At 38.7% G+C, this 23068-nt stretch overlaps 1 protein-coding gene across 3 annotated transcripts in view; it reads left to right on the plus strand.

The window, feature by feature from the left end:
* The first annotated feature begins 363 nt into the window (after positions 1-363).
* AFTPH (aftiphilin) overlaps positions 364-23068 on the plus strand; it is a 42425-nt gene continuing 19720 nt past the window's right edge. For 2 of the 3 annotated variants that reach the window (XM_056488877.1, XM_056488878.1), the window contains exons 1-5: positions 365-585; positions 9471-11256; positions 20868-21019; positions 21515-21641; positions 21950-22006. In XM_056488877.1, coding sequence (XP_056344852.1) covers positions 9481-11256; positions 20868-21019; positions 21515-21641; positions 21950-22006 — 2112 coding nt within the window. In that variant the 5' untranslated portion in view covers positions 365-585; positions 9471-9480. Of the gene's footprint in view, positions 586-9470; positions 11257-20867; positions 21020-21514; positions 21642-21949; positions 22007-23068 lie in introns of all 3 variants that reach the window. The other variant, XM_056488876.1, reaches the window with a different exon arrangement.

Here is a 23068-nt window from a genome sequence, read left to right on the forward strand (position 1 = left end):
GTGATTCCGTAACGAAGCTCTAATGTCACGCTCTGCTCGCTATTTTATTAACGCAACTTGCCACCGCGTTGTGACCGCTGTGCGGAGTTCAGTTAACCACGGCCAGACGACGAACGGCTTTGCGCGTTACCCAAATGCTGCTCTTTCAAACGCTATTCTTTACAATTTTAACACTCGCTTGCTTGGGGCTGGAACTAGCTGACGTTTAGGGTCCCTCCCAAGCCCAAGTCGCCCTGTGACCGTGTCCCGCCGGTACCACAGCGCGCACACACCCCGCAGCCATTTGCCCGCGGCGCTGCTTACGGCGGCGCGCGGGCCGCGCCGGACGTGACGCGCGCGGGGGCGGCGGCGCATTGCGTGCCGGGAGCGCGGTGGGCGGCGGCGGCCGGGAGGCGGCGGCCGGAGGGGGCCGGGCCGCAGCGACGCGGTTCCTGTCGCCCACAGGGGCTCCCCTCCATGGCGGTTGCCGCGGGAGGCCGCAGATAACCGGCCCGCGGCCGCTCTCCCCTTCCTCCCTCCTTCCCTCCCCCTCCCCGCCCGCCGCCATGCCCGCCCGGGCCCCGCCGCCCCCCGCGCAGCCCGCAGGTAAGAGACGGCGGGGGGCGGCTCGTTCCCGCCGGGCCCGGCCGCGGAAGGGCGCCGGGGACCCCTCGGCGCTGCCCCCGGGGCCGGCGGCGGCCGGGGCCTGCGGGGCAGCGCCGTCCTTCCGCTGGCCCGCGGGGGAGGGCGGCGGGGCCGGGCCGGGCCGGGCGGGGCAGGGCAGCGGTGAAGCCCCGCGGCTCCGCGGGCTCGTCCCGCCGCGGCCGGAGCGCAGGGTTCGGCTTTGTCCTGCGGCGGGGCCCGCGTTTGCCTGGGGTTCGGCGGCGCCGCAGCTGGGGGAAGGCTCAGGGATGTGGTGCAAGAAGTTCGGCTGTCCTGTGTGTTTGGCTTTTCCTGACAAGCTTTCCCTTTCCAGGGGCGTAAAGAGTGTCGGTTGCTAAATGCATCTGGACGTGACAGGCTGAACAGAGTTACGATAATTTAAGTATGATATATTTCTTTTTGTAAAAGAGGTAATGTCATTCTAAAACGGGGCGAAATTGCTCAAATGCTTTATTAGGGTGCTGACACTTCAGTTTACTGTGAAAAGTGTCTACTTGATGAACCAAAATATAATTTTTCCTTTAGAGAAGACGGTGCCTTAAAAACAACGATTAAACCTTGGGATTCCTTCAAAGTGTCAGTAAATTGGCCTCTTAATGGTGACAGCCCGTTCCTTCCAGCTTCAGCACAGAAATGGAAGCCTTCAGCAGCTTAATGCTCCTTAAGCAAACATCTGTTCATAAATGACTGGAGCGAGTAGAGAAACATTGTTTACAGGAGCTGTGCTGGGTTGGTTTTACAAGTTTTGTTTCCATGCATGGTTTAGAGCCCAACATGCTTCATTAGAACTCACATTTCAGCTGTTGAGTCCATGGTAAAGTGAGTTTGATGGATGCTGCTTTTTAGCTGAATTGGTCCTTGGAGGTTGAACAAAATTAAAAGTATTTCCTCCTTGTTTTATTCTCTGGACATATGAACTAGACTTGGAAAGGCAATTAGCCTACTTTAAAAATAAAAGTGTTCTGTTGTATTGTCAGCACAGGCAGAGGTTTGCTCATGCAATGCACAGGTAGTAGTTTCTCCTCCTGAAGTTGGAGCTATGCCTGAAGGAATGTAACATTAATTGTGAGAGTCCAGGGAAGAGTTGGAGTACCTGTGACTACTGAGGGCTTGTTTTGTTCATTTTAAACAGTAATGTCATTGAGAATAGCACGAATGTGAGAATGGGACTTAAAAATATGTAGAAAAGCTTATGTAGCTCTGGTGTTTTCATTCCGCATGATAGTTGCATAAAGTACACATTGTATGACCTTTTAAGGTCATGTGAAAGTCTGACCTTTTGTTTTTGCTTCCTTAATTTCTTTATAAGTAAGCAGTTGAAGGATCTCAGCCTCAGTTTTTTGTTGTTTTTTTTATGTACTTTGTTTTAGCTCAGATCATGGTTTTGTTTAGTAAGGGATTTAATAGACTATAAAATTTGGAGTTCACGCAGTGAATCATATTTGTGTTACATATTGCTGGTGATGAATGCTGTGTGTGATCTCTACATTTCTACATAAAAATTCCCCCAGTAGCTTACTAAGCTAACGCAAACCTTTTAACACCTTAATTACCCAAAGTAATATTCTGAAACTTTCCATACTTTGAGAAGACTTGTCTTTCACAGTGGAAATAATAGTGCAGCTTAGATGGACCTCAGTCAACTCTGCCTTTTCCTCTTGAAATATTCATTGAGCTGTCCTTGCAGATCTGTGGTGGTATCAGTTGGAAATCCAGCGGTAAGGAAACTGATGCTTGATCAAATTGTTTTATACTCAGCAGCATAATCTTCTTGCAGATACCTTTATCTTTCTCGTCAGAATGTTCATTCCTTTCTGTGCTATTGTGCTGTTTGACAGCTTAAACTGCTTCTTTGTGAACGTTTCAGCACAATGACATGCTAACCCTTTCACGGGGATTCAAAAATACTTACAATTTTTCTGGATAGTCAGAGAAGTGTCTTAGATCCTACTCATTCCTAGGTGTTAGAAATTTTGTCTGTTAGATTTTCTTCTTTGTGCAGAAAAAACCACACTGAGAAAGCTGCTGCTGTTGCACACACACAGAAAACAAAAACAAAACCATGAAATACGCCTTGTTTGAAAACTGACAATCTCATTTTCAGTAGACTTTCTTTCATGCTAATGTCTTTAGCAATTAAAGTTTTCAATTGCAAGGAATATTTCTGTACTGGTGCCATTTGCAAGGTGATCTAAGAAATCTGCTTCAGTAAAGCAAATAATTTGGATTTTTCAAATCAAAGTGTCCTGTCTTGGGAGAACCACAGGGAAGGGCAAAGCCTCTCTTCACTTTAGTATGTTTGAAAGTAGGATGAAGGAAATGTGAAACCTCAAGTTCATATATCAACTGAAAGGTGATAGAAAATAGATTTTATTCTTTGGAGTATCGGGTGTCCCTCCTGTATTGTGTTTTTAATATGAGGTAATGTCTGTAGGTGGGATAAATGATGAATAATGTAAGCCTGCTCACTGAAAAACAAGGAGTTTGCAGTAATGGAAAGAAGATCCATGGTTGTTTTCCTTGTGCAGCTGTATTTCCTCTGCCAGGCTGTGAGAGAACTGTCAAAGAGGAGTGCAGCCCTGTAGATTAGTTGTAATCTACTCTGCTGTAGTCTGTGTGAAGTTTGAAGGGTTTCTGCATGATGGAGATCATACTGCTCTGTGAGGAAGTCTCTGAGAACAGTTGACCCTATGTAATCTAGTTCTTATATTTTCTAATCTAGCATCTTTTTATCCTAATTTAGAACACATGCCCAGCTAGCATGTTTGAGGGTAACATCTAGAAATAGATTTCTCGCTGAGTTGAACCCTATTTTAAAAGGAATTTGGGAAATCATAAGCATGAAAACATCTCAGTTGTTGTTACTTATGATATCTGTCTTTACACATTTTGTGTCTATGTGCTCTATGTTGGACACAAATACTGCATTCCACAGAGTCAGATTGTAACCTGATTCCAGCCAGTTGTGTTTGCCCATATGAATTTAAGATGTGCTTGTTCTTACAACATTTTCTCCACTATCCCTTTTCAGATTTAGGTACAGGCAGCATCTTCATCTGCAGCTCATCAGTGGATTTTGAGTTGAAACATTTTTTACCTTACAGTAACTTTGAGGATAACCTAGCCTTTTAGGTTTGGGAAGTAATGCTATTCTTGGTTTAAAAAAGAGTTTAATGAACCAACAGAACATTTAGATTCATATTTTCCAGCAGCTCCTCTGATTCCACAGCTAAGCCAAAATGAAACAGGGAGAGGTGAAGCAGCACAACTGAAAATATGTTTGCTTCTTTATATAGTTTAACAGCATTTAAAATGAAAATGCTTATATCCAACATTTGTTGAATTTCACATTTGTGCCACCTAATTTGGTCTTCCTGCATTGTCAGTGATGAGAGGAAGAGCAGCACTGTCAAAGAGGTTTGAATTTTGCGTAGACTGGATTGTCTAGGGCTGCCTGATGTTTACTGCCAGCCTGAGGGGCACAGGAGAAGAGGAAGAATGAGCTGGCTGAGATTAGTGTCAGATTCTTGGTGAAATTCTGAGTTCTGTTACTTGAATGTTCATTCTACATACAACACTTTGTAATAGAAGGTATCCAGCAAATTCAGTGTTTGAAACCACAGTCATGTATGGCGGTAGTGATTAATTCCAAGTGTTGGGTAGTGAGAAATAAGGCTTAGATATGCTTCCCTTACTGGAACTGGAGAACATTGTTTTCCTCAACTCATACGTGTCCAAGAAAAAGTGCTCTTAAACTCCTGCTTTGGGTAATGGACCTTCTGGCTGTAACAGCATTAAGTTCAAAATCGAAAACATTGATTTCTTGGAGGCTTTATGAAGTAAACATTTCTCTTGCTGTATTTTGTTTGCTGGTAACTATTTCCAAAAATAAAAGTAAGCTTATTAAACCAGTTTAAGAACATATTGACTTCAGCTTGGGCAGAAGCTTGCTTTCTAGAATGGATTTGGGTTGTAGAAATGCAGTTCTAACAGACAGACTCTTCTCATTTATAACCACTGTTCTAGAAATAGGTTCTCAGGTGCAGAAAGACTGGGAATCTGGTTTCCATTGTTCGTACACCAAAGAAAAGGCAAAGGGATAATGGAAGAGGAGCTTCCATTACAGCTTTTCCTGCTGGAAGCCAACACTGTTCTGTAATAAGTCTGTAATAAATCTGGTCCATACTGTTGTATTTTTGGCATTTGCTGGAGGAATTCCTTTGCAGTAAGAGTTAAATGTTCTTGGAAAGATCAGATGCTAATGACTTGAATCCATCTCCTTGCTATTGCAAGTCTTTTACTGTAGGGTATTTCAGTAATGTTGTAATTTCTGTCATGGAGATCTTGATTGTGCCATTTCTGATTATTGTGTTTCCTGTATACTTTAAGGAGATGGATTACTTAACTCAGCTTTTCTTCAGAATAATTCACAGCTAAGAGGTTATTCATTGCTTTGCTTCCTCTCAAGTTAAAGGAAACATTCTGCTCTACAAGGGGTTTCTTTTGAATTTACATGCCTCAAGTATTACTTTAGAGATCTTTCAGCGACCTCCTGATTTTTTAGTTCTTATGTAAGAGCCAAACATGCTGTTTCAAGTTTTGCCTTAGAAGATACACAGAGAAGGAACTATTTCTACCTGCTTTTGTGTAGTATAATTGTATTGTTCTCTTTGCTGCCTAGTCTTTGTTAGGCTTTTGCTATTACTCTACAAATAGGTAGTGAACAAAGATGTGATGTGTGTGAGGAAAGCACATATTGTTCCCTGTTTACTGCAAACAAATAATAAGATAGCCTGGTTTTGTTGTAAATGTTTTGAAAACCTAGTTAGTGATCATAAAATAAGGATATTAATTTTTTTCTTTCCAGTTCCTTGCCTATAAAAAATTTTCTAGCATTACTGATTTCTGTTTTCTGCCTTCTTTTAATATTTCAGAATAACTCGAATTGCATCCTTAAATGCATGTGACTTGAGGAAAAAAAGCTTGAACCTTGAATCTTAATTAATTAATCAGCATTTTTCTTCTTCAGAGTACAATGTCAGTATGTACTTGTGAGTGTATTGGTGAATTCTATTTATAGTATGACTTAAACAGTGGTCTCCTGTTTGTGGTACTGAAACTTTTTGAGAAATTCCTTGAATGTGAATGTTAGAATGTGAATATAAAGAAACACATGTATGCAAGAACTAGCATTTCCACCCAACAAGCAAATAGGTAAAAGACAGAAATGCAGAAAATGGCATCTGAGAGAGAATACAATTCTTTTTTTTTTTTTTCCCTAGAAAAAAAATGTTGGTACAACCACATGCCAGGAGCAATTGATGGAAATCTGTCTTCAGTCTAATCTTAAACTGTTGAGATCTGCAAAAGTTACTGGCATTTATCAACTTAAATCTGTGTTTGTGAATAAAGCAACCCACTAAACATGAGCACTTTAACTGTGTCGGATTCCTCACCTCGAGGTGTAAGTTCTGATGCCAGAAACCTGGGTTGTTGCTTATTACAAATCACAGAGGTTAGGCATGTTATGCTCTGTTACACAAGAAAAAACTGTTACAATTTCCTTCAAATCACAGTCCTTATTACATAGTGTACTGAAAAGTTGGTGGTTTCTTTTAACTTAACGCTTAAAGAATCTGTAAGTAAACTGAGCATGTTAGCTTTATACTTGACTTTTAAATTTGGTAACCAATTCCCTCAAAAACAAGATGATAAATAATCCATATTATTGGTGATACAACTTATTCAAATTGTACTTTGTAAACATCACTTGAAATCTCAGGTTTACAAAATTATGTAGCTGAGTGTCTTGATCAAGAATATGTTTGAGTTGGGTAAAAGGACTACAAAAGATGAAGCCACGTTTCCAGCTCAATTTGAGATGCCAGACAAAGCAGGGATTAACTAAATGAGATAAGGAACAAAAAAATTGTTCTGTCAGACCTGTGGGTTTTCATCACAGGTTTCAATGGACAGTAACTAATTTGGTTTCTAGTTGGCAGATAGAACACTTTTGGAAGTCATGAAAGGGAGTCATAATGAAATTCTTTCTGAAGAAGCAGAAATAAGACTGTAAAATTGCCATGCTGTTTTATATTGTGAGGAGAATTGGGATTATGCCCATTTTAAAAATTTATCACTAATTAGTCAAGAGGAGGGAGAATACTAGTATGACATTTTTTCTTTTCTTACAATTTGAGTATGTTTGAGTTCTAGAAACAACAATTAAATTCTGTCAGTGTAACCTTACACTCATTTATAATGCAGATTCTTACATTTTGGAGCTCTTCATGTTTGACTTTTAAAATGCAGCAGTAACATAACTGGAAATACCTGACATTTAAAAAATAATTATATAGAAGTCTGTACAATTGGTTATGCAGTGGGTTCTTGTGGGTTAAACTGATTAAACAGATAGTAGACTATCAAACCTGTGATCAAATTTTTAAATGTGCAGTTAATGTTCCTTGCAGATCCTGTTTTGGCAAATGTTATTGACATGTAGCTGGAGCATTGTGCTGCTGGACTGCTGCTTTGTAAATGATCTCTGTGATGTTTTAAAAGTGCTTTGAAATGAAAAATTGAAGGAAGTTTCTTCTGCTCTATGTCAGAAGTTGCAGGAGAGAAATTTTTTAATGATCAGACATCTTTCTACATACTCAGTTGGGTTTTGGCAGTTTGCTTCAGCTCCCATGCAGTTAACTTTGTCCTATGCTTATCCTTGTTATTCCTTGTCTCCCCTTTTTTATGTTAAACTGGAAAGAAAAGGAGTATTGTGGGTAAATTCCCTGGGATTGTGATGCTTGCTCCTCTCACATTATTCAGTTTGTTTTCTGAAACTGCGTATTTGAGTTATTTTGGATCATCCTTGCCTCCAAGGATGTTCTCAACTCTATTGTGATTTATTTTTGGCTGAGGTTAAAATACTCATACAGTAAATGGTCAAAAAAAAAAAAAAAAAAAAAAAAGAGTAGAATTATGATGGAAAGTATATGGCATCTATGGCTAGTGTAGGTTAAGAAGTAATTTTCCTTGGCATGTCTTGCCAAAATGAGATCCACTAATGTAAGGTGGTGTGGTTACTAATACAGACCTGAATGTGGTATTTCAAATAACTCGAGTGAAAACCAACCGATACCTAAACCTTATCTTTATAAGTCTATAAATCTGAAAATACTTAAAATGCATGGTTTTTGATAAACCATATAGACAAATTTTTCAATGGGAAAGTTCAGAAGTTTAGAGCAAGTGAAGCTCTTCTCTCAAATACCTTGTTTAAGCAGCTGGTGCTGAGTCAGCCTATGTGGGAGCTTGTTGACAACTTAGGCTTTATTCTAAACAAATTTCCTTTGCAGTTCTCTTCAGTTTGCATGTTATGTTAGAAATTACTTCAAGGTTTCATCTGATAAGCATGATGTACTTTTGTAACTGAAAACCACTTTTCAAGAGAAATTGTAGGTGTGTTAGTCACCTCAAGGATGCCAGTTTCCTGGCAAATATCCAGAGCTTTTTGGCTTGGTATGTTGTGCTTGAGGAGAACTGCAGAGCTTCATTTGTTGTGCTTCTCTTAAGGTGTTTTTACAAGGCTGTTAGATAAAGGCACTGAACTTAAGGATCATATTATGTCTGTTGCATGACTAATATTGTAAACTCTGCACTTATTCTGGTGGTCAGAGGTTCAAATATTTACCAATATGTATAGGTTGTTTCCACTCTGTAGGTAAGGCTTAGTGTTGTTACAGTTCGTTCATGTCAAATGTCATTTGAAATGGCGAGAGCTTGGTGTGAGCTCTTCTTTGAAGGGTTTTAAGGTATGAACTAGTTCAGTGATGGGTACAACTGTCAGTCTATACATACTAGTAGTTATTGTTTCATTAATTGTACATTATATTGAAAAAAATCAGACTGTTCTTTAGGAAAGAAAATTTTTCATCTATACCTGCCTTGTTCCTGTAATGGTTTGCAGTGTTAAGGCAGGGAGTCCTTAATCTGTTTCTGTCTAGGCCATGGGAATACTTTCTTCTTTTTTCTTTTCACCCTGTGGTTTAGTGATTTGTGTTTAAATATTTTATGAATGAATAATCGTGCTCAGCTGTCCTTTTGAGAAGAAGTTTTGATGGAGTGTGTTTGACTCTAGGCTTTATCGGAGGCATCATGATGGCATTTCTCAGCTGGTTCCTAAGACAGAAGCAGGCTGGTGGCAGCAGCTGTGAAGGCAGGGTGTTGGCTTGTGGGTAGGAAATCCAGAGAAGCATGGACCTGGCAGAAGGAGACGTAAACAGTAGGGTAGCAGATCATAGCTAGTGATTCTAACGGTTCCTTCCTCCACTCCTTCACAGTTTTGAAGCTTATAGAAACAGTTTTTGTAGTTTTTGATGCTGGTGAAAGATCCCTTATGTGTATGGCTGTTGTGGCATAGTCCATGGAGTGGCTTAATTCTTGTTGCACACCTGAGCACACAAAGAAGCAAAATATGGACCAGGGTCACTGGCAGTTTTGTGAACTGCTGGTGATGTGAGATAGAGAACTGATGTGTTAAAACTGAATTTAGTTGTGCCAGTGTTGCACAACAGCTCAAGAGGATCATTTCAGCACTGTCTGCTGACAATTTGATCATGTAGTAGTTTAGAAGAGGCTTGAACTGTCCCTATAGATTCTTTGTGACTTGTAAAACAAGTGGGTTTGGGGAATGTTTGCTTCTGGTATCTAGTGCAGATATTGACCTATAGACACACTTAAAAGATGAGGCATGAAACTATAAAAATGAAATACAAAAGAACACAAAAGCTAGCCAAGTTGTAATACAGCTCTGTTTTTCCTTCATACAGAAATACATTAATGCTGAAGCAGAACCAAACAATGGAACCAGACATTATTCGAATGTACTCCTCATCCCCTCCACCACTTGACAATGGAGCTGATGATGATGATGAAGATGAGTTTGGAGGATTTTCTGGTGTGAGCACTGCTGGCGTAGCTTTTGCTGATTTTGATACACCGGACTACAGTCATCCAAAGGAAGAGTTTATACCCACGAATCATTTCATCCCACTCCATGATTATTCTGACAATGTAGCTAGCATTGCAACTTTCACATCTGTTAAAAATGGTAAAGATAAAGACTGCATTGCAGAGCTTCCTACTCATGCTAAGGAGCTTTCTGATATGTCAGCTACTAGTACTATCAAAGAAAAATCTAAGTTTAGAACTTCAGGTACTGCTTTAGAAGATGTAAACAGAAGGGGGGAACAAAGAGACAACACTGGAAAATCAGAGGGTTTTTCTTCTTGTGTGGTTAGAACTGGTGTAGCAGTTGAGAGCCAAGATGAGCAAATAGATGCTTGTAATGGTGAGAAACTTCCATGTCTAGAGATTCTAACAAACGGATTTGCAGCATCAGATCCTGTAAATCCTCAGGGAACAGAAGATCTAGACAGTATTGGTGACTCAAAGGGACTGAAAACTGTTAGCACCCATAGTACTGAGCAAAATTTGAACTCAATGCCTAGCTCAGGTGAAGATGTTGCAGATTTTGCTACCTTCTCAAACAAAACCCCAATCCATTTAGAGGGAGCAGAGCCTACAATATGCAGTGTTGTTAATGAAAGAGACTCAGTGAGCATTCAGGAGAACAACAGAATAAACAGAGTAACTCATAGTGAAGAAGATGCTTGCATTTCAGAAATTAGTTGTGAACAGGATCCCTCAGCACTGGAATTTGCAATTTCTACTACATCTCAAACAACTGGAAGTTCAATATGCACTACAGAGAATGGAGAGCGCAATGGGAGGAGAAGGCAACATCACATAGAGAATGGCAAAGATTTTAGTAGGCCTGAGGATTCTTCAAAAGCAGCAGACATCAAGATTAATAAGATCCAAAGCCTAAGCTGTGATTCTGCAGGAGAAAAATTGTGGGGTTCTGAAGATCTCAAGAATGGTGGAAGTAGCACTGAAGTTTTAGCTTGCAGTGACAAACATGATGATGTGTTTGGTGACTTTGGTTCAGTCAGCAGTGTGTCTCCCACCTTCAGGAATGTTCAAGACTCAATAAACACTCTAGATTCAGAAAGAACTTCTGAACAGCCCGCACATATTAGTGAACCTAATGAGGAATTTGGTGAATTCAGGGACATGAGTACTGTTTGTCAACAGCCAGCAAGTTTGGACCAAGCTGAACTAAATCAGGCTGCTGACACTTTAGAATGTGATACTACCAGTAAAACTTCTGGACTAGACTTCCAGCATACTACTGAGGTAGAAAATGGTGATGATACTGAATTTGGAGACTTTGATTCAGTGCCAAAACCTCAAGATGAGAGTGTTGCTTTCCAGGACTCGGATGACTTTGCGGACTTCAGTTCAGCAGGTTGTAACCAGGCTACAGACTGGAATGCTTTTGAAGATGAACAAAAAGACAGCTGCTCTTGGGCTGCCTTCGGAGATGAGCAGGCTGGTGAATCTCATCACAGAAAAGAGACGTGGCAGTCGCATAGGACAGATGCATCTGCCAGGAGTGATGGCCCAGTGTTGCACAAGAGCGACAGTGTTGCTTCAGCATCTTTCCAAGGGACTATCAGTAAGCAATCCCAAGAGCTATCACCTTCAGTTCAGGTAAGGGTTTGCTTGGTTTTCCTCAGTCTTGTTCTGCTCTTATGCATGCAGTTCTTCCTGGTTCCTGCTTCTGCGTAGAACAAATATTTGAATAGTCCTTGTTTGCCTTTTAGGAGAGATTTAATGTGCTATGTGAGACGGGCTGATATAGAACATTATGCTGTGTTTGGATCTTGCACATCTTTGCAGCACTGTTACTTCCCACAGACAAAGGAGCAGGGTGTGTTGGAACTTGTAGAAATTTGTTTTGATGATTACATGTGATCCTTTACATAAATTGATCAAAGGAATAAGCCAGCATGAACATTTCAGAGCCTGTGATAATTTTTCCTTTTGCTTTGCTGTTTACTGCCTGTGTGGGGGGCACTCTTTTGCCTTTTTGTAAAACAGCAGTGTGACCGGAACCTGGGATTACTGGTTCCCAAAATTTTCCATCACCATTCTCTATCAATGTTTTCAAAATCTGATTAAAAATGATTTGATTTGATTTGTAAATAACTGTAGTAATTCACTTAGGGCAGACAGCATGATAAAACATAAGCTGTGAAATTCTGTCTTGGGTATTCAAACTCCTGGGAAGTTAACTCTTTAAAAATTCTTTAAAAATAAGTCTTTGTTAGGTATTAATTGTGGGAAGCTGCACATTATAGCAGCATCACAAACAGAGGACTGGTGATAAAGCTGCTGTTATTTCTAATTAAAGTTTCCAGGAGGGGGAAGTTAATAGGTTTATTTCTTACCACCTCTTCTATGTTTTCTGTTTTCATTGCTAAGTATTCATTAATTCCTAATTAATTACTTCCTAAATCTTTTTAACAGTCATTTTGAGATCTCTGGCTATTCTTACAAAGACTTTTTTTTGTTCAACATTTAAAAAATACTTTTAAAAATTCAGAACAACAATTTCAGTTTAGAATTTTCTTCAAAACTTCTTTTTATTCATGTAATTCCATATGAGTAGTTTGGAGTATGCTCTGTCTTTTTGAAGCGTGCAGCAGCACCAGCAGTAAAGGATGTTAGTGGTAATAAGTGTCTGAAAGGTTTGGTTTTTTTCTGGCAATAAAAGGAAATGAGGTAAGTCCTTTCTTTCAGGACCTTGCTCAGTGACAGCCCTGCCTCTTCCCATTTCCTACCAGTGACAGGTGAAATGGCTTTTCAGAAGGTTGTGCCAGCTGGAGCTCTTCCAGCATCAGCAAATGGAATTGAGCTTTTGGGACTTAGTGCTGATTTCTTGTCACGTTAAAAGCTGTGAGCCTCAGGTCCTTACTCTTCCTGCTTGCTGTTCCATGCAGTGACTAACACTCCAAACCTCAAAGAGATTTCACAAGCTAAAAAAAAGTTCCCCAGTAAACCTGCAAGCAGATTTTTGTGTCTGTGCAGGACCTTGCTTATCACTTGAATGTGTTGGTCCATTTCTTAAGTTGAAAGCACAAATCTATTGTTATGTATTCACCCATAAAATTAGAGAGTACTAAGGTCTTCAGTGCAATTAATCTCAATTGTTTCTCTTTCCACTTGAAACACTCTCCAAAATCTGAGAAAGAAATGGAGTGAGGAAATGATTCTAGTAAATAATCCCTTTTTTTCTAGTAATTAATTAATATTAAGGGATAGTCTGAAGATTTCAAATATTTATTTTCACTTAAAGTTTTCTGTAATTATATGATAGGTTTTCAATAGAAAAAACTTCTGTATGTAGGTTTTTATAAAAACAGACCCCTCAGAGGCTCTGTAACTAAGTTTTCCCTCCTCAAGTCTGCCTTAACAAAAGATAAAAGTCAAGTTAAATTGGAAGTTCCTTACTTAAAGTCTGCCATGAAGTTATATGGTAGTTTGATTAGATCGTAAAGCAAATTTTAAGACTTCAAATTTTTTCATTCCTTGTCTTTATGCTACAGTCATTTGTGACTGTCAGATCTAAAGTGTTGTTCTTCCTCCTCTGCCAGTGAGGAAGTACAGCTGAGAGAATGTTTTACACAAATAAACTGGAGAGGAAGTTGAGCTGGGCATGTTTTCTGTATTGCAATGTCCATTGCTACATTTTTTTTTCCAGTTAACTCTTAAAAACAAGTTGTTTTGTAAGTGCTCTAAGTTTTGGAAGGATCTATTAAAACTTTTTTATATTTAAAAAAAAAAAGCTTGTTTTAAGATTAAATAGTAATTCTGTTTATAATCCATTGAGCCACAGTTTGCTAAATTGCTGTTAGAAACAGAGATTAACTAATTGAGTCAACATGAGCCAGCAGACAGTCCTGGTACTCTGAGTGCAGAATCTTAGTAAAATTAAACTCGGATTTTGATCAGCTTCCTTGCTGTCATTTAAGAGGGTGTTACTGAGGTCAAAACACAAAATATGGCATTTTAAAGTAGTTGCCAATCTTCTGTTTGCCATGTATTAAACTTAGTTCTGCAGCTATTAGATGCAAAAGCAGAAATACTGGCAGGCAAGCTAAATCTGGTGAGAGGGAAGACAACAAAGTTTTTTATTACCCAGCTTAAAGAAGGATAGGGAGGAGGGGATCACTTGCATCAATGTATTGCTGGCAGATCTAAAAAGCACTTGCTGTAGCAACCCAAAGGGAGCAGGCTGTGTACAAGGGAGAAATACTGCATGTGTTAGACATTTGAGATAGAGGGGAAAATTGAGATCTCAGCTTAGGCTAAAGGTGAGCTGGGATCGTTTACAAGATACTGAACAGACTTGGTCAGTGATGGTGAGGCTGGGAGAGTCACTGTAATGTGGTAATGAAAGAATCCTGAATGGTTTATAAACAGAATGATCCTAATGGAATTCTTTGTAAAAGCAGAAAATTGAAAAGAATACTTAGCCAGCAGCACTTCTGTTTAAATGTGGAAATAATGTATACAGCAATTTTCATCCATCAGAATGCAGCCTGAAAGCAAAGTTATTTATCAGTAGCTCAAGTTTCCATTGAAAAGGTCTCTGTGTATTTTCCTTTCAGTTTCTTAGTTTGTATATTCTGAATGTGGAGATGGCAGTAAAATATTGTGCTTTCTGAATACAATCTTGATTGTAAGATGTATGTATGATGGGAAAACTGTTTAAAGACTGTGGATTTGGTATAATCTTTAATTAAAAAATAGGCTTTGCTTCAATTCAACTATTTAATCCAGTTTTTATTAGAAAATATACAATATAAAAGATGAAACTAAGGGGAGGGGCATTCAATGATCTTGTACAGTGATATGTAGTGGCAAAAAGATCATGATCTTTTCTTTCTTGCCTTTAGTCTCAGGCTCTCTGAATTCTGCACTCAATTTGCAGTGCAGGATTTGTAACATGCTGATCTATTCAGTAGTTCTGTGTAGAGGGGAGAGAAGAAAGGGCATAGTGTATGTACAGACTGCCATCTGAACCCATGTTAATACTACATATGCCTTAATCCATTTAGTTTCTGTCTTCAGCTGAAAAGATGTAATGCTTGGTTTCAGTATGGCTGCAGTTTGCATTAGAGATGCACCTTTGTGTTCATTAATTGATTTAGGTTGTAGTTGTGGGTGAGCTGGTTGATGCAACAAGTCTTGAGCAAACCTGCACATGCAATAGTCCCTTTTATGCGATCACATTGCATGCTACCAAGTTATATTTATGATGAATATAAGGCTTGTAGGACAGCTTTTTCCATGAGATAGTGCTGAACATTAGTCAGCTGAGGGGGTTACTCTGCTGCATTAAGAATATATATATATATAGGATTCAGCAGTGAGGCACAAGAGCAGTAATAATCCATGGTAATCGTGTGGGTGGGGAATATGGCTGTGCCTGCCTCTGTGCAAGGAGCATGGGCATCTCCAGAGGAACAGGAGCTAAAGAAAGGCTTGGTTGGAAGACCAAATCTTACCTGGTTTATCTGAGAGTTAACAAATCCTGGAAACGGATGAAGGAAAAGGTAAACAGTCCTCCAAGGGGGTTTTAAGGTTCTCCACTTATTAGGGAGCCTGTGCTCGAAGGCTCTGCCTCTTCAGATTAATCAGTGTGGGCGAGGCACAGTTACTAAGCCACGAATAAGACAAAGAAAACCCTGGATCACTGTCATTTGGAGTGTAGAATGTCTTGGGCAGTGATCATCCTTTTGGAAAAAAGTAATTATGAGCATAAAGACTTCAGCCCCTCAGTTCAGTAAAATAAATTAAATTAGTGTTGGCTATTTATGTAAATATACACTTCTGGAAAGGTTTAGGGGTTTGAAGTCCATAGCACATTCTGAAGTATTTGCAGCTAAATAACAGTAAAAATCAGACTATTAAAAGTAGCCCATAATTGCTGTTTTTCAGAACAGACTGGCTATGGGGAACCTTACAAAAGAAAATAGTTTGAGAGAGGTTTTAGCGTTTGTTTTAGCATTACTATTTGTATATCTCAGGACAAAATTATTTCCCATTTTGTACATGTGTCATCTGCTGTACTTCCTCTCAGAGTCTGACTGAAAAGTTAGTACAACACCAGCAGATAATAACAGTATGCCAAACTGAAATGATCAGTGAGTTTTATGGACTCACAATAAATAACTGTTAAACTGTACTTTGCCTGCATGCAGTATTTGATGCTTTCTTCAGCTGAAGGAGAATAAATGGTGAAGCTTCCAGCAGGAAGTAGAGACAGCTACTCATTTCTAGCCTGAACTTCCCTGCAGTTTCTAACTCTCTCAGATCAAGCAGTAAAAAGAGCAGAGAAGTCTTAACCTTTTTTTTTTTTCCTTAAGCCACTACATTTTCAGATTTGCTTTGCAGCTGAGCTCAAAACTTTTATAGTTACTCTTTAAAAATGGGTATGTGATATTTAGGACTAACATTGCCTTGTTTAATTCTTTAAATTATTGTAAAAAAAAATCTGATTCCTCATTTTATGTTGAGCAAGGTTTTTTTAGCTTTTGTGACATCCTCTTCCTGGTTTGCAAATCTCAGTTTAGGACAAGTGTTGTCTTTATAAATTTCCTATGTAAGTAAAAATGCATATTTCAATTCAGTTTTTTACATCTAAGAAATATATGGCACTACCTTATATTTACCTGCTTTTAAGTAGGGATGGAGACAGACCATCACATTTGAAACACAAGAAGTTGAACTTGTGTTCTTTGTAAGCTTTGCTTGTCTTTACTCAGCAGTTTTTCTGCCCGCAGCTGTTCTCCCATTCCTTCTGAGGAGGTGTTGCTTCAAAGAAACAAATTGTTGCTATGTGAAAAAGAAATGGATTCATAGTTTAAACAGTCTATAAAGTGTTTAAGGAAAAAAAAAAAAGGTCACCATTTAATTGAAAACCTATTTTTGTTTGTTTGCTTGTGTGCTTTTAGTTAACCATTTAGCTTTGTATAATGCTTGAGTCCAGAAAATTTTGAGATTCATGGAAGCTGATTGTTCCCCATGGTGAGTTGCATCCACTGAGACTGGTTCTTCAGCTTCCTTGTGTTAGCTATATGGTCATGAAGTTTAGCTCTTAAAATATCCCCAAAAATGCTCCAAGAACACCAATAAAACTGACCAAACAAAAACCCCAAATACACCCATCCCATGCATACACATGATGATGATAAGAGTAAATGGCAACTTAGCTCTTCATAGGCAAACACACAGGCAAACACAGCAGCATGTGTTGCTGGTAGATGTGGTTTGGTTGTTAAAAAACCCAACAAAGGGAGTTTCTCATTTAACCTCTATTTTATTAATATAGTCATAAAAAGCTGTGCTAGGCAGTGCAGAATAGTGAGTTCATGATTTAAGTTAAATAAAATCTCAGTGGTTAATAATTTTATTTTCTTTTTTTTTTTCTCAAAGCCCCTGAGCTTTGTTCTGTCATTTTTTGAGAGCTTTCATTTAGCTTATGAGTCCCAACTAGGAGCCAGTCATGTCCATATGTACTTTATTTTTTTCCTACTTCATATGTTTATGAAGCATCTTGGATTTTTCATAGGCTCATTTCTATCTCCTTTAATATGTTTTTTTTATTACATTCCACAAAAGCTTGACTGTCTAAACATTCTCAACAATTTAAATGTTACACTGGTTTTATTTGTTCTTAGGTCTTCCAGTTTTGTCTTTGGTAGATGCAAACAGCCCAGAGTTAGTGTAGCTTCCTCTGTGGCCTCTTTTCTTGGCAGCAGTATGAAGGGGCTGAAGGCATGCTCTGTTTTTGACTCTCCCCTTCTTCACGCACCTCTGGAGGCTGCCACAGCAGAGACTTCCTTAGGGAAAATAAGGGCTTCTGTTAAAAAATGGGGCTGTGCCCTCCAGTGGACAGGGGAGAGGGTGGAAGGACAAAGTGCCACTCCACTTTTGTAGGGGAGTTCACCTGGATGAGTTCTTATGTCTGCTCCACGGCTCATATATGATCAGAACTGTGGAGAGAAGCAAGACTGTTTTTTTTTCCACTCTTGCACACAGAGTTCCCCAAAACTTTACCCATAGAAGCATTACAGCAGTCATATGGTGAAAACTGGCATTTGTGCCCACTGTTTCTGTAGTGGGGCTCAAGAGTGGTTTTTTTAATGGCAAATTTTATTATCTCATCTTTTCATAGCTATGAAGAAAGACAGTGACCTCTTGGATTCATGTGGGGGCAGCTGGGGAGGATTTGGTGCGCTGGGTGATCAGTGAAGGATTGCTGTGTTGAAGGAGTTCATGGATTCTATGGCCTTGTGGTAGAGAAGAAAAACACAGATTATGTAAACCAAGTACTTCGGGCTTTCAGCTCTGAGGGATGGATCTTGTCCCCTGTTTAATTAACACAGAGATAAATTCCTATCCTGTGGTTATGCTTATTTCAGAAAAGTATCTCTGATATTTTGGTTCTGGTTGTGATTACCACATATCTTAAGTGTCTGCCAAAATCTTCTATGCATTTGCAAAAGCTATGGGGCTTTAAATTTATCAATAAATAATTTTATTTATTTATCTGTCAGCTGTTTGGAGAATCACAGTTAATGTTTAATGGCAGCTGTAGCCTTTTCACATCTTCTGTAAGTGACTTCAAGAATTATTATTTTCAAATGGCCATGGAGAACAATCACGTATCAAATACTTTTAGTGACATGAAAAGTGGATAAAAATTTTTGTTTTCTGCCTTTTTTTTTCTTTTTTTCTCAGAAAGACAGGCATGACATTACTTCTGATCATACACAGTATTTTCTTGAAGTCTGATTTATGCAACAATGGATTAAAGTTTGTAGGAGGTGGGCATTTACACCAACTTTAAAATCTTTGTGATGCCCTTTATACCTGGAAGCTGTGACTACATTTCATCACCAGTTAGAAGAACAAGTTCAGCTGCTTCCATTGCCACTGCCTGGAAATGTGTATTTGGGCACTCATCCCTTTGTCCATTTGCACATACAGAATTAATTACTCTGGTTTGCTATGGAAACCATTCTTTGTCATATAGAAATGAGGACTGAGCAGCACTGGAGATTTAGAAAAGATGACAGGAAGTGTAAAGAATGCTATAGTTAAACTGTTCCTGAAATTTTGGCACTGTTCTTAAACGCAGATTTGGAATGTGACACTGACTGAGATACTGCTTGGTTCTTAGAGATATTCTGTTAATTCTTTCATTACCTAAGCAAGCATATTTATAGACACTAGCATGTTCTCAAATGTTGATCCTTTTCAAGAAATGTGATGCCTTGCTGTTTCCATGATCCAATGTCATTCATCTGCCTCTTACTTTTCCCTGGGGATATGTACTCTTGCTGTATTACAGAAATGAAGTAGGCATCACCTGTTGATGTAAGATAAGGGAAAGTAATATATTGTAGGCAAAGTTAAAGTTTAAAATTGAAGCAGAGTATGCTTTTGTGTGCTGAAGCATTAAGCTAGAATCTGGAATACTGTTTAGTTTTACTTCCTAAAAATGTAAGTTAGTGTCTTAGTTCTGGTCAACAAACAGGAAACAGCCTACAAGTATTGCAACTTAGTGTATAGCCAGAATGACTGAGCGTTGAGAGATGATTAAAAGGAAAATTAAATACTGTAGAACATGGCTCATTATGGTCAGAATTTACCAGAGAGGTAACGAAAAAGTAAAGACCGAAAAAAAAAAAAAGGGTGAGTCAGGTATGCTCTGAATTCAGATCTTCGCACATTTTTACATTATGATTTGCAAGTGACTGTGCCTGGTGACTGTCCCTCTCAGGCATTTCTTTCACAGGTAGTAAAACTGAAGAGCTGATGCTCTAAGCCAATTCATTTTCCTGTTTTTTGTAGTTAATGGCTGAATAGAAAAAATAGTCTAGACAGACTCAATCCCAATTCTCCACTCATCATCCCAACTCCAATACAGAATCCAGACATTCTGATAACATGTTTACCTCTGTTATGTTTGCTGATGTACATGGTTGATGAGTTGCTTAGTTGAGATGAGAGACAAGGCAAATTTTCAGCTTAAAATTCAAATGAGACATGTTGTAGATAACTCTTGGAATTGTGAGGCAGCTATTTTGGTGCAGGAAGATTTGTCCCAGTTGTATTGATTGGCTTAACTGAAACAGGTAACTTCCTTCTACAGCCTTGCTTTTCTGAACTTGAAATCATCTCAGTTGTAACAAAAAAACCTCTGTTTTGAGGCCTATATGCATAAGTTCGCTATAGTTGCTGATATATGCTGCATTTCCACAGGAGGGCTCTGCTGGCACAGCTAAAACAGCACAGGCAGTTGGCTGCTCCTGGGATTTCCGCCTACTCTGTTTCTTTTCCATTTCCCCAGTAGAAAAGCAGGCGCTGGAGCTGCTGGATGCTGCCCTGTGTGTGTTGCAGCAGAGCACTGGGAAAGTGGTTATTGAGGAGCACTAAACTAGAAAGATGGAAACGCTGCACTGAATGCCAGGCTTGTGCCTCCTTTTCTTAGCAAGAAAAGGGATTTGGGCGTTTCTGGCAAAAACGAGTACATTGAAAAAGGCTTTAATTTTGTTTTTACAAGCATACCAAGTGGTATTTTAATAACTAATAAAAGCTTGATGCTTACTTATTTTTAGTGGGTTGAACTGGGAAAAAAATTCCGTATCATTAGTCCACCTTATGTCCTAGACCAGCTAAGAAGTACAAGAAGTTGAAAGCCTATATGGAAAGAGAAAAGAGAAACTTAAGAGAAAACTTGAAAAGAAGAAGGCATGCTATGCTTGTAAAAAAAAAAAAAAGGGGGGGGGATTTTTTTGTTTTTGTGAGAACAGGAGGTTGCTTGACTTCTGTTTTGTTTCGATTTTTATGTTAGATCCATCTGCCAAGGCCCAGTGCATGCTTTGGAATTAAAATGTCTGGAAACCATTCGTTCCAATATATGCTGTTTATATTGCTGAGACATAATCAATAGCATCAATCTTGTTGCTTACATTTTCTGCTAATTTCTAACAGAGTAACTTTGGACTCCTCTGTAAGAACCCACTTTGCAGAGGGCAAGATCCTTCCTGTTTCTTAGTAGCTAGAAGCCTGTATTATTTGGTGTTTAGAGAGTCTTGTGGTCCTGTTGGTGTCTTGTGGTGACAGTTAATACTTTGTGTTAAGTGAAATCTTGTATTACCTGTAAGTTGTTTTCCACCTTGCTGTAATATTGGGTTTACCTTTATTTTACAAAACTTGACGTAAATATTTTCTCTTTGGTGTAGACAACATTGCTAAGTCGTCTGGAACGAATATTTGAAGTCTGTTTTCCTTCCATGCCTGTTGCTGAAATTGAAGAAGAAATTAGTTCCTTGAATCATTTGTTGGAAGCGGGTGAAAAGCAGATAACAAAAGAGGAGACCTTGGGAAGTACTGGGTAAGAAACCACAGTGCAACAAATATAAAATGAATTTGAACCACATACAGTAGTAATTTAAAATGAGGTGTTTACTTCAAGCATTTTGGGAAGCCATTGAGTGAAAATTAGCTATCAGAATGCTTTTCAGTGACTACATATGCCAGAAGTACTTCACTTAGCAACTCAGTAGCCTATCATCTTCCTTTCAATGATATCTCTGAATTAACCAAATATGTCTTATTAGTTACACTTGCTATAAATTACTGTATTTATTCATGTGATGATGAAGTCTAAGCTGGCTTTGTCTTGTCTGCTATGGACATCATTTTCCAGTAGAAGTCTGAATTATAATTGTTCTGAGAACACTGTGCAGTTTTAGTTCCCCTGGGTATTGTTCTTGGGCATAAGTTTAATTGGAACATATAAGTCACTTGCATTAAGAACAGAATAAATATTCAAGGCTGCTAAGCTGTTTTTTCTGAATGATAACTTGATTTATGGTGGGTTGTGCAGGGAACTGATGGATGTGTGGACAGAGCTGCAGGACATCCATGATGCATACGGACTGAGATACCAGTGGGGTGGCTCCCACAGCAACAAAAAGCTTTTGTGCTCCCTGGGAATCGACACAAGAAATATTGTGAGTCTGCCAGTAAACTGCCTTTCTAAATAACGAAGCTGCTTTATATGTAGAATCAGGTGGAAGTGTTTTGTGTGAATGCCTTCTCCTAATTGCATAGTTGCACAGAACATGGTTGTTCATGACAGACCACCTGGCAACCTTTTACTAATATAAAAAGTTGCATTAGCTTTTAACCATTGTGTTATAATTAACATAGTATTTATTCTGTGATACTAACCTTACGCAAGTTATGTAGCATTGAAAAACATTACGGTCACTGACAAAGAAACTCCTCAGTAAATTCTTTGTTGTTGCTGTTTTATCAGCTCTTTACAGGCAACAAGAAGCAGCCTGTTATAGTACCCATGTATGCAGCAGGACTGGTAAGCTTTTTTTAGTATCATTTTTTTGTTATCGTTCTAATAACATCATATAATGAAATATATTAAATGGCATTTAACACCAAGTGCTGAAAGATATTTTTGTAAGTACAGTTATGGCTTAGACTCAGTAGAATTGCTAGAATTACCAAGTAAATTATTTTAATTATGTGTGCAAGCAGATACTTGACTTTAGGTGAAAGAAGTATTCGGTAAAAACAAGAAGATAAGGTTTGTGATTTTTGCTGGTCTGAGCAGAATAAATGTTCTTTTTTTCTCAAAAAACAGTGCATGTATATGTATACACACATGCAAGCACGCCTTTGTTTTCATATGATCATCCGCAAATGGAATAGTAAAAAAAATCATTTTCCTTGGTTTATATTAGGCTGATTTAATTACATAGGTTAATTTTATAGAGTGACTTCTGCATCAAGGTCAGTCAGCTCGTGTACTTCTTTGGATGTAAACATGGTATTCTGATACAGATAATTAAAACAGCTCAGAGATATTGTTTCTTTCGTTTTGTGAGCGGAACTATGTTTGCAACACATGCAGTTACTTTTTGCAATAGATTGTTGTTGCTGATTACTTATATCCTAAATTTTTTATATAGTTCTGCACAGAATAAGCAGGAAAGCAGTGACAGTAGGAGTAAAGTGGCTTGTTGCTTTCTGTTGCCACATTGCTCTCTGTGTTTTTCTGCTGTCCAAAAGAAATTGTTTAATTGGTAAATTCAAAGCTCCCCTAACATGGTGTAGAAGCATTGGTGGCACAGCTGATCTTGATAAATAACTTGCTGAAAATTGTTTTAAATGCTGTAGTTGCAAATCCCATGCTTTTATTTGGGGGTTTCTCATTGTTCTTGGGTGGTTGGCATGTCTCAGTGCAAACTTTGGGCTTTCTGTAGATCATCTTGCCCTCTGTTTTTTGTTTTTCAAGATCAGATTTCAGACATTTTTCATAGTTCTACCTATGTTTGAAATGTTTGCTTACATTTAAAAATGTGAGTTTATTTTTTTAATGCATTTATTTCTATCTCAGTAATTATTATTCTTGGTATAA

The sequence above is a fragment of the Oenanthe melanoleuca genome, chromosome 3, assembly GCF_029582105.1.
Source record: "Oenanthe melanoleuca isolate GR-GAL-2019-014 chromosome 3, OMel1.0, whole genome shotgun sequence".
NCBI lineage: Eukaryota > Metazoa > Chordata > Aves > Passeriformes > Muscicapidae > Oenanthe > Oenanthe melanoleuca.